General features: G+C 46.1%; 1 protein-coding gene across 5 annotated transcripts in view; it reads right to left on the bottom strand.

The window, feature by feature from the left end:
- The window catches only part of TMCO4 (transmembrane and coiled-coil domains 4), a 134,393-nt gene that overhangs the window by 116,566 nt on the left and 2,530 nt on the right, over positions 1-15,297 (bottom strand). For all 5 annotated transcript variants that reach the window (XM_039912052.1, XM_039912051.1, XM_039912054.1 and 2 more), the window contains exons 3-4: positions 10,229-10,403; positions 8,977-9,004 (exon numbers count right to left, since the gene is read on the bottom strand). In XM_039912052.1, coding sequence (XP_039767986.1) covers positions 8,977-9,004; positions 10,229-10,403 — 203 coding nt within the window. The remainder of the gene's footprint in view (positions 1-8,976; positions 9,005-10,228; positions 10,404-15,297) is intronic.

Here is a 15,297-nt window from a genome sequence, read left to right as displayed (position 1 = left end):
GTTCAGTGTCTGACACTTACTAAGTGCTTAACGAATAATATTAAAAAAAAAAAATCAATCGATCAATGTAATTTGAGTGCTTACTATGTGCAGGGCACTGTACTAAGCACCGGGTTCATGGGAATACGGCGAGGGCCGTCAGATTAAGTGGTTTGGAATGGCGCCGATCAGGATGATTTATCAAGTTATTACTACCTGCAGAATTTCACTCCTGAATAATGATGTGTCATTTACGCAAAACTATAAAATGGAAAATAGTTTTGCAAGTTGGTCTACCTGGAAACATCGCTATTTGAAGGCCACTGAGAGAAGAAATTGAGGAGAGGAAAAACAACCTAGGAAATGCCAGTTTACATTCGTAAAATCCCTTCTGAACAATCCAGCCAAGCATGCAAAAATAGCAGAGAGAAGAGAAGGCAGTACCAGGCCGCCATCCAAGAACACCCTGGGGAACTGCAGTCGGCTGCGGGAATGAATACCATGCCCTAACTGCAGTCTCTGGGAGAGAACTGAGGAGAAGCAACAATATCCACTAGTGAGTCAGAGGAGTCAGAGGGGGTCAGAAGGACCTGGGTCCTAATCCCGGCTCTGCCACTTAACTGCAGTGTGATCGTGGGCAGGTCACTTCCCTGCTCTGGGCCTCAGTTACCTCTTCTGTAAAATGGGGATAAAGACTGTGAGCCCCATGTGGGTCACCGACTGTGTGTGTATAACCCGATTAGCTTGTATCTACCCCAGTGCTTAGTGTAGGGCCTGGGGCAGAGTAAGCGCTTAACAGATATCAATGAAAAACTGCTTTAACGATTGTGGTCGATGCCTCACGAGATTAACAAGTATATGCCGGGGAACCGCCTCCACCGTTTTTGCTTAATAAAATTCCATAAGGTGTTATAAAATACCGTGTGGCTTAGTGGAAAGAACACGGGCTTGGGAGCCAGAGGACCTGGGTTCTAATCCTGGCTCTGCCACTTGTTTGCTGGGTGGCCGTGGGCAAGTTATTTAGCTTCTCTGTGCCTCAGTTCCCTCATCTGTGAAGTGAGGAATGAAACTGTGAGCCCCAAGAAGGACAGGAACTGTGTCCAACCTCATTAGCTTGAATCTACCCCAGCGCTTATTATAGTGTCCGGCACATAGTAAGCACTTAAGAAATCTCCCCCCTTTAGACTGTGAGCCTGTTGTTGGGCAGGGATTGTCTCTATCTGTTGCCAAATTATACATTCCAAGCACTTAGTACAGTGCTCTGCACCCAGTAAGCGCTCAATAAATACGATTGAATGAATAAAATACATAAAAGGTGGTGTGGGCTGGAGTATACTACCCAAGAGCAATGCCTGAAACAGCCCCAAGCTGAACAATGGCAAAATCTTATGTTCATTCATATATTAATTCATTTAATGAGTGCTTACCATTCATTCATATATTCATTCATTTAATGAGCGCTTAGTGTGTGCAAAGCACTGTATTAAGTGTTCCCTTCTTTGGGAAAAATTGAGGCAGAATATGATGATGAGATGTGAAGAATTCTTTGTTAGCAGCCTGGACAGATCTGGAGTCCAAGGGAATCTGGAGGCAGTACAGACATCTACTAGGAAAGAGGAATTCCTCGCTGAAAATGACCATAACAAACGCAGTATTTGTTAAGCGCTTACTATGTGGCAAGCACCATTCTAAGTATTGGGGTAGATACAAAAAAATCAAGTCAGACACAGTTCCTGTACCACATGGGGCTCACAATCTACGGGGAAGGGAGAACAGATATTGAATCCCCATTTTACAGATGGGAAAACTGAGGCCCAGAGAAGTGAAGTGACTTGTCCACAGTCACGCAGCGAGCAAGTGGCAGAGTGAGATTAGAACTCAGGTCTCCTGATTCTCAGGCCCACGCTCTTTCCGCTCCGCTGTGGCGCTTCTCTGGTTCTGAATGACCTAAACCATCTGTCGACATAGCCTCCATTCACTATACAGATGTCAAATTTTTTCCTTGGCTTGAGGAGTAAAACGGAACCATGTATCTTTTATTTTTTCAGATGCTTAGTCTTTGTGGATGAGGGTATGGCTTTTGTGAGGTGTGGCAGTGAGCCAAAATCAGGGAATGAGACAAAATCTGAGAAGCAGCCTGGCCTAGTGGCAAGAGCCCGGGCTTGAGAGTCAGAGGTGGTGGGTTCTAATCCTGACTCCGCCACTTGTCCGCTTTGTGACCTTGGGCAAATCACTTAACTTCTCTGAGACTCAGTTACCTCATCTGTAAAATGGGGATTGAGACTGAGCCCCACGTGGGACCACCTGACTACTTTGTATCTACCCCAGTGCTTAGAACAGTGCTTGGCACACAGTAAGCACTTAAATACCATAATTATTATTATTCAAAAGTCAAATAGAACTTCAATTCCATACATTAATTCAATCATATTTATTGGGTGCTTACTGTGTGCATGGCCCTGTACTAAGTGCTTGGGAGAGTAACTTGAGAAGCAGCATGGCCTAGTGGATAGAGCATGGTCCTGGAAGTCAGAAGGATCTGGGTTCTAGTCCCGACTCCACCACGTGTCTGCTCTATCACCTTGGGCAAGTCACTTCACTTCTCTGGGCCTCAGTTACCTCATCTGTAAAATGGGAATTAAGACTGTGAGCCCCATGTGGGACCAGGGCTGTGTCCAACCCACCTCAGCTCTTAGAACAGTGCCTGGCACCTAGAAAGTGTTTAACAAATACCAAAATTACTATTATTTTTATTAATAACTCTGTCATAGTCTGTCATAAGTCTAGCTCCAGGGAAATGGATCTGGAATGGAAAGTCCGGGGGTTGAAGGAAGGAGGGTGGGTCGGAGAGGAATGGTGTTGGGTTGGAATTAGTCAGTCAGGCTATTTACTAAGTCCTTACTGTGGGCAGAGCACTGAACTAAGCACTAAGGAGAGTACAATCTAACAATAAACAGACACGTTCCCTATCCACAATCCCAGGCCCATCCTAGAACAGTTCTAACGCCCCAGGAGGCCGCCAGAACCTATTCGACTTGCCGAGATCTTCCGGCCCAGAGATGATCCAGGCCTGGACAGACTCCTAACTAGGGCAGTTGTCCCAGAAACCTTCCCTGCCTGAGCCCTCATTCCTCAAACTGAGCCATTTGCCTCGTGATGCAAAACGAAAACCAATATTTACATTTATCTCAAAGAGAACCCTGTGTCTCAGCTGCCCAAAGTTTTCAGGTAGAATAACGGTCAAGGACAGTGGGGAAACCACTTGTCCCTTTCCCCATTATGAAACAAAAAAACGGCCAACTTCCCAGAATCACTGAGCCAGGTAAAGATGACTGGTAAGTGTGAAACAATCAGTGGCTAACCCTCGATTATCCAGGGGCTGATTATCCAATCGGTTGTTCGCCTGGGTTTCTCTGATTTCTCCCTCTTGCTGTCTGACTTTTGGCCATTTCATTGCTCGTTGGCCTTTCGACGGGAAGGGAAAATAATAAAAAGTGGGGAAATCAAAACCGGTAGATCTAATTTTTGATAGGAGCGCTGGAAGATTTTGTGAAGGGGCCTGGTAAAATTTGGACAAAACAGGATTTTTGGATTCTCTGGGGATTTCATTTCATCTAAACTCCTCACCATCCCCGAATAGCATGAACGTCAGCCAGTTCCCAGTTTAAGCAATGTGGAAAAACATGAAGAGAAAGGCAAGTCCTTACTTGCTTAACTATCTGGAAATGAAAGAAACTGGATAAGGATTTTGGGATGGGTGGGGAACTAAGAGAGGGAAGGAAGGGGCAACAGCTCTTCCTACCTTTTTTATTTTCCTATGCTATTTATTTTAAGCTCTTTCTACGTGCCAGGCACTGTATTAAGCGCTGGGGTAGATACAAGCTATTCAGGTTGGACACAGTCCATGTCCCAGGTGGGGCTCACAGTCTTAATCCCCATTTTACAGATGAGGTAAACTACAGCGCTGTGAAATGATTTGCCCAAGGTCAAGTGGCAGAGCTAGGATTAGAACCCAGGTCCTTTTGCCTCCCAGGCCTGTGCTCTATCCCCTAGGCCATGCTGCTTCCCATCTGCAAGGCCCTCCAAAAAAATCCTACTTTCAAGGTGTTTTCCCCAAAGAATTCCCCCAACTTCAAGTTGTATCACTCCAGGAACCTCTCTTAATACTAATACCCATTCTCCGCTCTATCAATAAATCATATCAATTGAGCACTTGCTGTGTGCCGAGCACTGTACTAAGCACTTGGGAGAGTACAATATAACAAAAAGCAGAATGATGGGGTAAGAAGGAACGGGCAACAATAGAAAAGGACAGTGGATCTACAATAAGAACAATGTGAATCCATTTTCTCCAGAAAGGGCACGGAGACCATTACACAAAAGGAGTACAGGGGAACAATAAGAGCGGCAATCACGGAGTGATAAAAAAAACCTTCCCCACCTCCCTGGAGATCTCAAAGTGGTTTTCCATCTAGAGAAGCCAGGACAGCCAAACTGGCCAGGACCTCTTGCCAGGTTGTGCAGATTTTCGACTAGGAAACACCCCAAAATGTAGAGACACAACTCGGGGATGCCCCAGGCCTCCCCAAAATGACATCAGAGGTGAGGAAACCCACTCCTGGATGGAATTGGGGAGGAGCATTGGAAGTGGTCAAAGGGGGAGTAAGGGAGGTCTCGATTTCTTGGAGAGATCTCCCAACCCTGAGGTGGGGTGTCAAGGGAGACCACTGTCAGGGGAGACTGGTAGGGGGGATGGTGGAGCTCCACTACCTCTGTTTCCCCAAAACAGCATCGGGTCAGGCCTCTTGACCGAGTCAGTGAGTTAGTCAGTTGTGTATATTGAGTGCTTACTGTGTGCAGTCTAACAACAGAACAGACACGTTCCCTGCCCACAGTGAGCTTACAGTCTAGAGGGGGAGACAGACATTAATAGAAATGAATAAATTACAGATATGTACCTAATTACCGTGGGGCTGAGAGGGGGGATGCATAAAGGGAGTAAGTCAGGGTTTGTTCCCTTTATCCAAATCACCCAGGTGTGCAGGGAAGCCGCACCCATAACCAAAAATGTAGCTCATCCTTTGGGAAGCTGTCAGAGAGAGTATGGTGGCAGGATGCATCATGCTCCGGGCACGTTGTGCTGTTCACTGTGATTATGAGACCTAGATCCCACACGAGTGCCAAATCTGGGAAGCAGCACTGCCTAATGGTGCGAGCACAGGCCTTGGAGTCAGAAGGAACTGGGTTCTAATCCCTGTTCCTTCACTTATCAACTCTGTGACCTTGGGTAAGCCACTTCACTTCTCTGGGCCTCAGTTACCTCATCTGAAAAATGGGGATTAAGACTGTGAGCCCCACGTGGGACAGGGACTGTGTCCAACCTGATGTGTCCGGCACATAAGCAGCGCTTAATACCATTAAAAAAAAAATCCAGCTCCGTCAGTTGTTCCAGTAGCTCAACAGGCTACACCCAATATCAAATGGCAAGACAAGAACACATACAAAGTTCTGCAAAGCTGTCAGTCTCCTAGCATCGAGGCTACCCGTCAATTCAGTTGTGCCGGGTGGATCACATGAGGAGAATGAACAACAGAAGATTACCCAAACGAGTGATGTATGCAGAACGGAAATTGGGAAACCAAAAAGCAAGGCCGACAGAGTGAATGCTCACTTCAACTCAGTTATGCGGGGTGGATCACATGACCTGAATGAACAACAGCGGAATACCCAAACGACTGATGTACGGAGAGCTGAAATTGGGAAACCAAAAGCAAGGCCAACAGAGGAAATGTTTCAAGGCACGGTGAAAAAAATAGTCTCCGACAAAAAAAAGTCACAAGTCCAGTTGAAAATCGGGAATCACAGCCGAGGATAGCCCAGCATGGCATAACAAGAAAGGAGCTGGTCTTTTAGAGCAGAAGCGAAGCAAAGGAGAAGCAGTATGGCTTGGGGGAAAACACATGGGCCTGGGAGTCAGAGGGCCTGGGTTCTAATCCTGGCTCCACCACTTACCTGTTGCGACCTTGGCAAGTCACTTTGCTTCTCTGTGCCTCAGTTCCTTCTTCTGCAAAATGGGGATTCGATACTGTTCTCATTCCTACTTAGGTCGTGAGCCCCATGTGGACCCTGATTATCTTGTAATAATAATAATAATGTTGGTATTTGTTAAGCGCTTACTATGTGCAGAGCACTGTTCTAAGCGCTGGGGTAGACACAGGGGAATGAGGTTGTCCCACGTGGGGCTCACAGTCTTAATCCCTATTTTACAGATGAGGGAACTGAGGCACAGAGAAGTTAAGTGACTTGCCCACAGTCACACAGCTGAAAAGTGGCAGAGCTGGGATTCGAACTCATGAGCCCTGACTCCAAAGCCCGTGCTCTTTCCACTGTGCCACGCTGCTTCTCTTCTTGTACCTACCCCAGCGCTTAGTACAATGCTTGGCATATATTGAGTGCTAAACAAATATCATTATCATTTTTGTTATTATATCAGAAAATAGTGACAGGCACTCTAAACATCAAACATGACAGCATAACAAGAGACAGTGGTTTTTTCTGTGCACAGTATGGTTGGAATTGCAGGAGCAATCAGTGGTATTTATTGAGCACTTACTGTAGAGAAGCAGCATGGCACAGTGGAAAGAGCCCGGGCTTGGGAGTCAGAGTCCATGGGTTCGAATCCTGGCTCTGCCACTTGCCAGCTGTGTGACTTTGGGCAAGTCACTGAACTTCTCTGTGCCTCAGTTACCTCATCTGTAAAACGGGGATTAAAACTGTGAGCCCCACGTGGGACAACCTGATCACCTTGTATCCCCCAGTGCTTAGAACAGTGCTTTGCACATAGTAAGCGCTTCACAAATACCACCATTTATTTTATTTTGATGCAGGGCACCGTATTCAGTGTTTATAGAGTACAATACAACAGAGTTAGTAGTGATGTTCCCTGCCCACAATAAGCTTGCAGTCTAGAGGGGGATCCACATTAGCTTTTCAGTCACGTGTGCTCGGGTGAATTTTATCATCACTGGTGACTTCTTTGAATACAAAGGACAACTATATGGATGTATATTTTATATACTCTCTCTCTCCCTGCTCTGTCTGCCTCCCCAAATAGACTGTAAACTCTCTGAGGGGTGGTAATGATAATAAAAATAATAATGAAGGTATTTGTTAAGTGCTTACTGTGTGCCAAGCGCTGTTCTAAGCAATACTGCCTCTAGTAATTCTTTTGTACTCTCCCAAGTATTGAGAACAGTGCTGTTTACACGGAAAGTGCTCAGTAAATGCTACTGACGATTGATGACTATTCATTACTTATGAAATTACATTATAGATATTATATATCATGATGATTGATGACTATTCATTACTTATGAAATTACATTTTAGATTATTATATATCACGATGATGATTATTAATCTCAAAGCTTTTCTACTCTTCCATACTAGTCCTTATACTTATTCCGACTATTTGTAAATAACCTCTGCCTGTCTCACCTCTTTGACTGTAAGAGTCTTGACGGTGGGGCTGATGTCTTTTGCTTCTCTTGTACAGTCTCAAATGCTCTGCACTCAGTAATATAATAAAGGTATTTGTTAAGCACTTATTATGTGCCAGGCACCAGAGAAGGAGCATGGCTTAGTGGAAAGAGCATGGGCTTGGGAGTCAGAGGTCATGGGTTCTTATCCCAGCTCCGCCACTTGTCTGCTGTGTGACCTTGGTCAAGTCACTTCTCTGAGCCTCAGTTCCCTCATCTGCAAAATGGGGATGAAGACTGTGAGCCCCCCGTGGGACAACCTGATTACCTTGTATCCACCCCAGCGCTTAGAACAGGGCTTGGCACATAGTAAGTGCTTAACAAATACCATCATTATTATACTAAGCAATGGGGTGGATACCCACAAATAGGGGTAACACATCCGATCTGTCAGCAAGACCTGCCAGTTTCACCTTTATAATATCACCAAGATCCGCCCTTTCCTCTCCACCCAAACGGCTACCTTACTGGTACGGGCTCTCATAATATCCCGGCTGGATTATTGTGTCAGCCTTCTCTCTGATCTCCCTTCCTCCTGTCTCTCCCCGCTCCAGCCTATTCTTCATTCCTCTGCCCGGCTCACCTTCCTGCAGAAACGCTCTGGACATGTCACTCCCCTTAAAAACCTCCAGTGGTTGCCTATCGACCTCCGCACGAAACAAAAACTTCTCACTCTAGGCTTTGAGGCTCTCCATCACCTTGCCCCCTCCTACCTCTCCTCCCTTCTCTCTTTTTACGGTCCATCCTGCAAGCTCCGTTCCTCTGCCACCCACCTCCTCACCGTCCCTCGGTCTCGCCTATCCCGCCGTCGACCCCTGGGCCACGTCCTCCCGCGGTCCTGGAATGCCCTCCCTCCTCAGCTCTGCCAAACTAATTATCTTCCCCTCTTCAAAGCCCTACTGAGAGCTCACCTCCTCCAAGAGGCCTTCCCAGGCTGAGCTTCCCCTTTTCCCTCTGCTCCCTCTCTACCCCCCCTTCACCTCCCATCAGCTAAGCCCCCCTTTCCCTCCCTTTCCCTCTGCTCCTCCCCCTCTCCCTTTCCCTCCCCTCAGCACTGTGCTTGTCCGCTTATTAGTATATATTTTTTATTACCCTATTTATTTTAATGAGATGTACATCCCCTTGATTCTATTTATTGCTATTGCTTTTGTCTGTCTGTCTCCCCCGATTAGACTGTAAGCCTATCAATTGGCAGGGACCGTCTCTATCTGTTGCTGATTTGTACATTCCAAGCACTCAGTACAGTGCTCCGCACATAGTAAGCGCTCAATAAATACTACTGAATGAAGTGGCAGAGCCAGGATTAGATCCCATGACCTTCTGACTACCACTGATTGATGCACTGATTGGTGATGGACCAGAATAGTACTAAAGGGACTCATTAGTGGACAGCTAGACCTTCCAGCTAGCAGCATTGGTCAGGTGAAGCCTTAGAAATTAAAACTAGGAGAGAACTTACCATCCTTCAGAGAGAAGGCCACAAGGTCCTACAAAAGAAAAGGAAACATTACCAGGAAACTGTATATGTAATTAAATTTTCATTGAAAATATTAATACTAGCTAGTCACCTTAATGCTGAAATGCAGCAAATGTCAATGAATGTCACCCAACTTCTTTCCCATACATTCCTTGCCTTGCGATTCCCCTCCCACCCTAATCCCCACCTCACAATTTTGGTATTTGTTAAGGTTATACTACAATAATGTTGGTATTTGGTATTTGTTAAGCGCTTACTATGTGCCGAGCACTGTTCTAAGCGCTGGGGTAGCTACAGGGTCATCAGGTTGTCCCACGTGAGGCTCACATTTTACAGATGAGGTAACTGAGGCACAGAGAAGTTAAGTGACTTGCCCACAGTCAGCTGACAAGTGGCAGAGCCGGGAGTCGAACCCATGCCCTCTGATTCCGAAGCCCAGGCTCTTTCCACTGAGCCACGCTGCTTCCCCTGCTTCCCTGCTATGCCTAAGCAGTGTCATAAGCATGGAGGCAGATACAAGATTATCAGTGTGAGCATAGTCCCTTAAACAACATGTGGCTTCCAGTTTAAGAAGGATGGAGAAGAGGTATCAAAACTCTAGTTTTCAAATGAGGAAAGTGCAGCACAGAGAAGCTGGGGCCACAGAACAGGCAAGTGGCTGAGCCGGGATTAGAATCCAGACCCGTGCTCTTTCCACTCGTCCATGGTGCCTCCCTTTTAGATAAGAAAACTGGGCACAGAAAGGACAATAACTTCCCAAAGGTCAACCAGCAAACCAATGCTAACGGTTTGTCATTACAAAGTTTTGCTCACCCACTCTTCAGAAAAGCCAGTCTATTTTCAGGAGTCATCATTAGAGTTATCTTTTGGGGGAATTGCCAAAAAAATGAAAACAAAAACAAAAAATCTTTCCTTCCCAGCTTCTCGATTGAGAAGTGGCAAGGCCTAGTTGAAAGAGCCCAGGCCTGAGAGTCAGAGGACCTGGGTTCTAATTCTGGCTCTGTCACTCGCCTTCTATGTGACCCTAGGCAAGTCAGTTAACTTTTCTGTGCCTCAGTTACCTCACCTGTAAAAAGGGGATTAAGACTGAGTCCCGCGTGGGACAGGGACGTGTCCAAACTGATTATCTCACATCTACTCTAGTCCTAAGTGCAGGGCCTGGCACTTAGTAGACACTTAATAAATACTATTAAAAAAACCTTTCCATGAGCCCAAACCCAGTGAATACACTTACTTGAATGATAATCAGGGAATCATCTTGTAAGATGGGGTCCTTCAGTAACATCTGAGCAAATGTTTCTCCTCCTTCTCCTCCCAGGCCACTGGCAAAAGCCATCATGGCAGGCAAGACCGCATCTGACAGTTGGAGCCATTTCACCAGCCCTCTGACAAACTCCTCCCGAAAGGAGCTGAAAGACATCATCGTTTCAGGTAAACTTGGCCACTTAGTACCTTTTCCAGCCATCCCTCCATTATTCATGTTAATGCGGGACAGGCAAAGTGTGTGTAATTGAAATCTACAGACAAACCTATAACAATATTTTAGTCAGTGGGTACTTCTAACCGCTTCCCTTACTCCGCCATTTCACAGAGAGGCTAATCATTCATCAGATTAAGTAAGAGCTTTGGATTTCTTCACCTTTATGTTCCCCTGCCCACTTTCAGGTGGAAGTATTAAAGAGAAGTCAATCAAATTTCTTGAACACTTATTGTGTGCAGAGCACTGTACTGAGTGCTTGGGAGAGAACAATATAACAGATCCACAACAAGCTTACAGTCTAGAGGGGGGGGGACAGACATTAAAATAGGAACCACAGAAAATAGCACCTTTGTGTCTTATTCTTGACTGATGTATTGGCTAACCTGGGGTGAAAAGTACTCAAGAACTCTTCCAGTCTGCCCTCAAAAAGTTTAACTTCCCTGAAAAAGCAGACTTCTAACAAACTCAGACAGGTACATCCATCAAAAGAGGAAAATAAATTGCAGATCTATAAATAAGTGCTGTGGGGCTAGGAGGGGGGATGAATATAGTTAGTGGGTGGTATTTACTGAGCACCCACTGAGTGCAAAGCATTCCTTCTAAACTCTGAGGAAGAAGGAAGTTGTTCCTTTTTCACCCTTTTTCACCATCTATCAGAGGAAACTATCCAAATTTGCCAGGTTTGACAAACAGGAGGAAGAAAACATTCCTGGATGAGTCCAGTGCCATGTGCTAGGGGCCAGAATAGGACAGTGATGGAGAAGGGATAACAAACAGGATTTGGGGGCTGGAAAACACAGGTGGGGATAGAGTGAAAGAAGTAAAGGCAGTTAAATAACAGAAATAGAAAGCTATTTACAGAATAGTGGAATGTCCCAGTGGCAGGAAGCCAGAAAAGCAAGAAGCAAAAGACTGGGATATTCACAGGCAAGATAATCAGCTTCAAAATAAATAAGCATTAAAAATATTTGGACAGTGAGATTTGTACAAGACAACCAAAAGAAGTGACTTTTAGTGCACCTATATTTTTGGTGTATTATAGTCAATTAATATTTACAGTGCACATGCACTGTCTGACTACACAGGGGATTATATTTTACAATGACACTATCTTGCTTGGTATTTTCAGAATCTTATGGTTACCAAGGTCTAATAGCAAGATCTCCTAAATACAAATCAATACAGAGTGTTGAAAGGTCAAAATAGGGGCCGTAGAAAATAGGATCCTTGGGTCTTATTCTTGGCTGAGGTATTGGGTAACTTTAAGCCAGCCACACACCTCCTGGCTCTTGTTAAAGTGCAAATAAAGAAAGAACAGCATGGGGAAAATCCTGGGATGTTGAACCTCATCCCTTTATTTTTTCACTACAAAGTAACTAACACATATCCCCTCTCAGGGTCACAGCTGGAGAGTTTCCAATACTCTACCAGTCTCGACCATGGGAGGGAGAGTCAAGCAGAGGTCTAACCAATCCATTCCTAGCTTGGGCAGTGGCTAGCGAGTGGAAGGCCACCCGTTACAAGTCAAAACTCACCCGTGCTGGCCAGCGGCGGCACGGGAGAGAGTCGAGGGCGGAGACTCAAGTTGACTGCGCGGAAGGAGGCGATGCTAAACCACCTCCGTATTTTTACCAAGAAAACTCTATGGATCCACTACCAGAACGATGGCAGGTGGAGGTGGGTCCATGGAATCGCTATGGGTCGGAAATGACTCGATGGCATAAGACAAACTAACACGTATAAAGCCCCAGTACAATACAGAGGCCTTCAGTGACCTCCTCTGCTATAGCTGTCAGCCCTCCATCGCCAGGTGATAGAGTATGGACCTGAAAGTCAGAACGGTCTGGATTCTGGGACCGGCTCTGCCGCTTGTCTGCTGTGCAACCTTGGGCAAGAAGCAGCAGTAATAGTATTTATTAAACATTTATGTTATGCAGAGCCTTGTTCTGAACATTCGGAGAGAATACAAAAGTGGGAATTAGAAATGGTCCGTCTCTCAGGGTGCTCCCAGGAATGTCACTTCACTTCTCTGTGCCTCAGTTACCTCATCTGTAAAATGGGGATTAAGAGTGTAAGCCCCACGTGCGACATGGACTGTGTGCAACCTGATTAGCTTGTATCTACCCTAAGTGCTTAGAACGTTACCTGGCATATAGGAAGCGCTTAACAAATACCACCCCCCCCAGACTGTAAACTCGTGGGAATATTTCTAACTGCGTTATATTGCTATAGTGTACTCTCCCAGATGCTTAGTCTGGTGCTCTGGACACAGTAAGCCCTCGGAAATATGATTGATTGATTGACTCCAGGCAGCCTGAATCGCCAGAGTAATCCTGGAATACCACAAATCCACCTTGAGAATCAGTGTGGGGAGAGGTCCTTTGCCTCTGTGGCCTGGGTTCCCAAACCGTGACTTGGGTTAACAGTCTGGAGACACAGCATATCATTTCGACTTCTGACGTAATAAAATTTATATTGGAAGAATCCTGAACGGGCCCATTCTATAACTGGGCAGAAGAAAAACGGGCCAGGTTTGGCTGCGGTAGAAGCTTGAATCGGGCCTTTTAATAATAACAAACAAGACTCTGAACTCCATGTGTGACCTGACCATCGTGTATCTACCCCAATGCTTTGTAGTAATAATAATAATAATTACGATGATGGTATTTGTTAAGCGCTTACTATGTGCAGAGCACTGTTCTAAGTGCTGGGGTAGATATGGGTAATCAGGTTGTTCCACGTGGGGCTCACAGTCTTAATCCCCATTTTACAGATGAGGGAACCGAAGCCCAGAGAAGTGAAGTGACTCGCCCCCAGTCACACAGCTGACAAGCGGCAGAGGTGGGATTCGAACCCATGACCTCTGGTTCCCAAGCCCATGCTCTTTCCACTGAGCCCCGCTGATGGGCCCAGGACAGTAGCCCCCCAGCAAATCTGGAGGTCGGTTGCCACGTAGGCAGAGGCTACCTGGATTTCCCTGCAGGTACCACGGCCTCCACACGGACCCGATCCTCCCTCCGTCTGCCCGACAAGTCAGCTAAGGCAGCCAGTCCCGGCCAGAAGAAAATCTAACCTCAATCCCCACATCATCATCTGATTGGGCTGGGCACGGCTCTGGAATTTCCCGCCATAGAAAAATCCACGGTGGGATGTTTTCCGGGAACTCCAACTTGTCAAACCACTCTAGGAGAATGGGGTCCTGCAGGTCCTGGGTGGACATTCTTTGTCCCCTGGACCGTGCGCTCGTTACGGGAACACGTCTGCTAATTTGGTCGTACTGCACTCTCCCATGTGCTCAATACAGTGCTCTGCAAATAGTAAGCTCTCAATCGATACCGTTGATTGATTGATTGATAAATGCCTTTGCTTAAAACCCGCTGTCACGATGGCCATTAATTCAACTGCTCGCCAGCAGCTCCAGCCTAGGAAGGGAGCAAGCAACCTGATAACGAATATCATCATCATCATTATTATTACAAATTATTCGGGTTGGACACGGTCCCTGGCTCACATGGGGCTCACAGTCTTAATCCCCATTTGACAGATGAGCCACAGAGAAGTGAAGTGACTTCCCCAAGGTCACACGGCAGACAGGAGGCAGAGCAGAGATTAGAACGCAGGTCCTAATTTTTTTTTTAAATGCCATTTGTTAAGAACTTACTATGTGCCATGCACTGTGCTAAGCGCTGGGGTAGCTACAAGCTAATCAGGTTGGACACAGTGAATGTCCCACTTGGGACTCACAGGCCAAGTGGACAGAGCAAGGGCCTGGAAAACGAAGGACCTGGGTTCTAATTCTGGCTCTGCCACTTGTCTGCTGTGTGACCTCGGGCAAGCCACTTTACTTCTCTGTGCCTGTTACCTCATCTGTAAAATGGGGATGAAGACCGTGAGCCCCATGTGGGACAGAGCCTCTGTTCAACCTGATTAGCTTGTATCTACTTACAGTGCTTGACACATACTAAGCGCTTAACCAATATCATCATCATTACACTGTTATTATTAGTAGTATTATTAGGCAGGAAGCAGCGTGGCTCAGTGGAAATAGCCCGGGCTTGGGAGTCAAAGGTCATGAGTTTGAATCCCAGCTCTGCCACTTGGCAGCTGCGTGACTGTGGGCAAGTCACTTAACTTCTCTGTGCCTCAGTTCCCTCATCTGTAAAATGGGGATTAAGACGGTGAGCCTTACGTGGGACAACCTGATGACCCTGTATCTACCCCAGCACTTAGACCAGTGCTCTGCACATAATAAGTGCTTAACAAATATCAATGTTATTAGAGAAGCAGCGTGCCTCAGTGGAAAGAGCCCGGGCTTGGGAGTCAGAGGTCATGGGTTCGAATCCCGGCTCTGCCACTTGTCAGCTGTGTGACTGTGGGCAAGTCACTTCACTTCTCTGGGCCTCAGTTTCTTCATCTGTAAAACGGGAATTAACTGTGAGCCTCACACGGGACAACCTGATTACCCTGTTCTACCCCAGTACCTAGAACAGTGCTCTGCACATAGTAAGCACTTAACACATACCAACAAATATTATTAATCCCCATTTTACAGATGATGTACAGAGAAGTGAAGCGACCTTCCCGAAGTCACACAGCAGACAAGCGGTGGAGCCAGAATTTAGAACCCAAGTCCTTCTGACTCCCAGGCGCAGACTTTATCCACTAGGCTGCGTTGCTTCTCAAATGTATTGTAATGACTGTAATAATATAATGATAATGGTATTTGTTCCTTCATTCAGTGGTATTTATTGAGCACTCACTGTGCGCAGAGTATTGATTTTAGTGCTTGGGAAAGTACGATAAAACACTAAATGGTCAATAAA

The sequence above is a fragment of the Ornithorhynchus anatinus genome, chromosome 5 (assembly GCF_004115215.2).
Source record: "Ornithorhynchus anatinus isolate Pmale09 chromosome 5, mOrnAna1.pri.v4, whole genome shotgun sequence".
In the NCBI taxonomy this organism is placed as follows: domain Eukaryota; kingdom Metazoa; phylum Chordata; class Mammalia; order Monotremata; family Ornithorhynchidae; genus Ornithorhynchus; species Ornithorhynchus anatinus.
The sequence above is the reverse complement of the archived record's forward strand: the minus strand, read 5'-3'. Positions and strand labels throughout refer to the sequence as shown.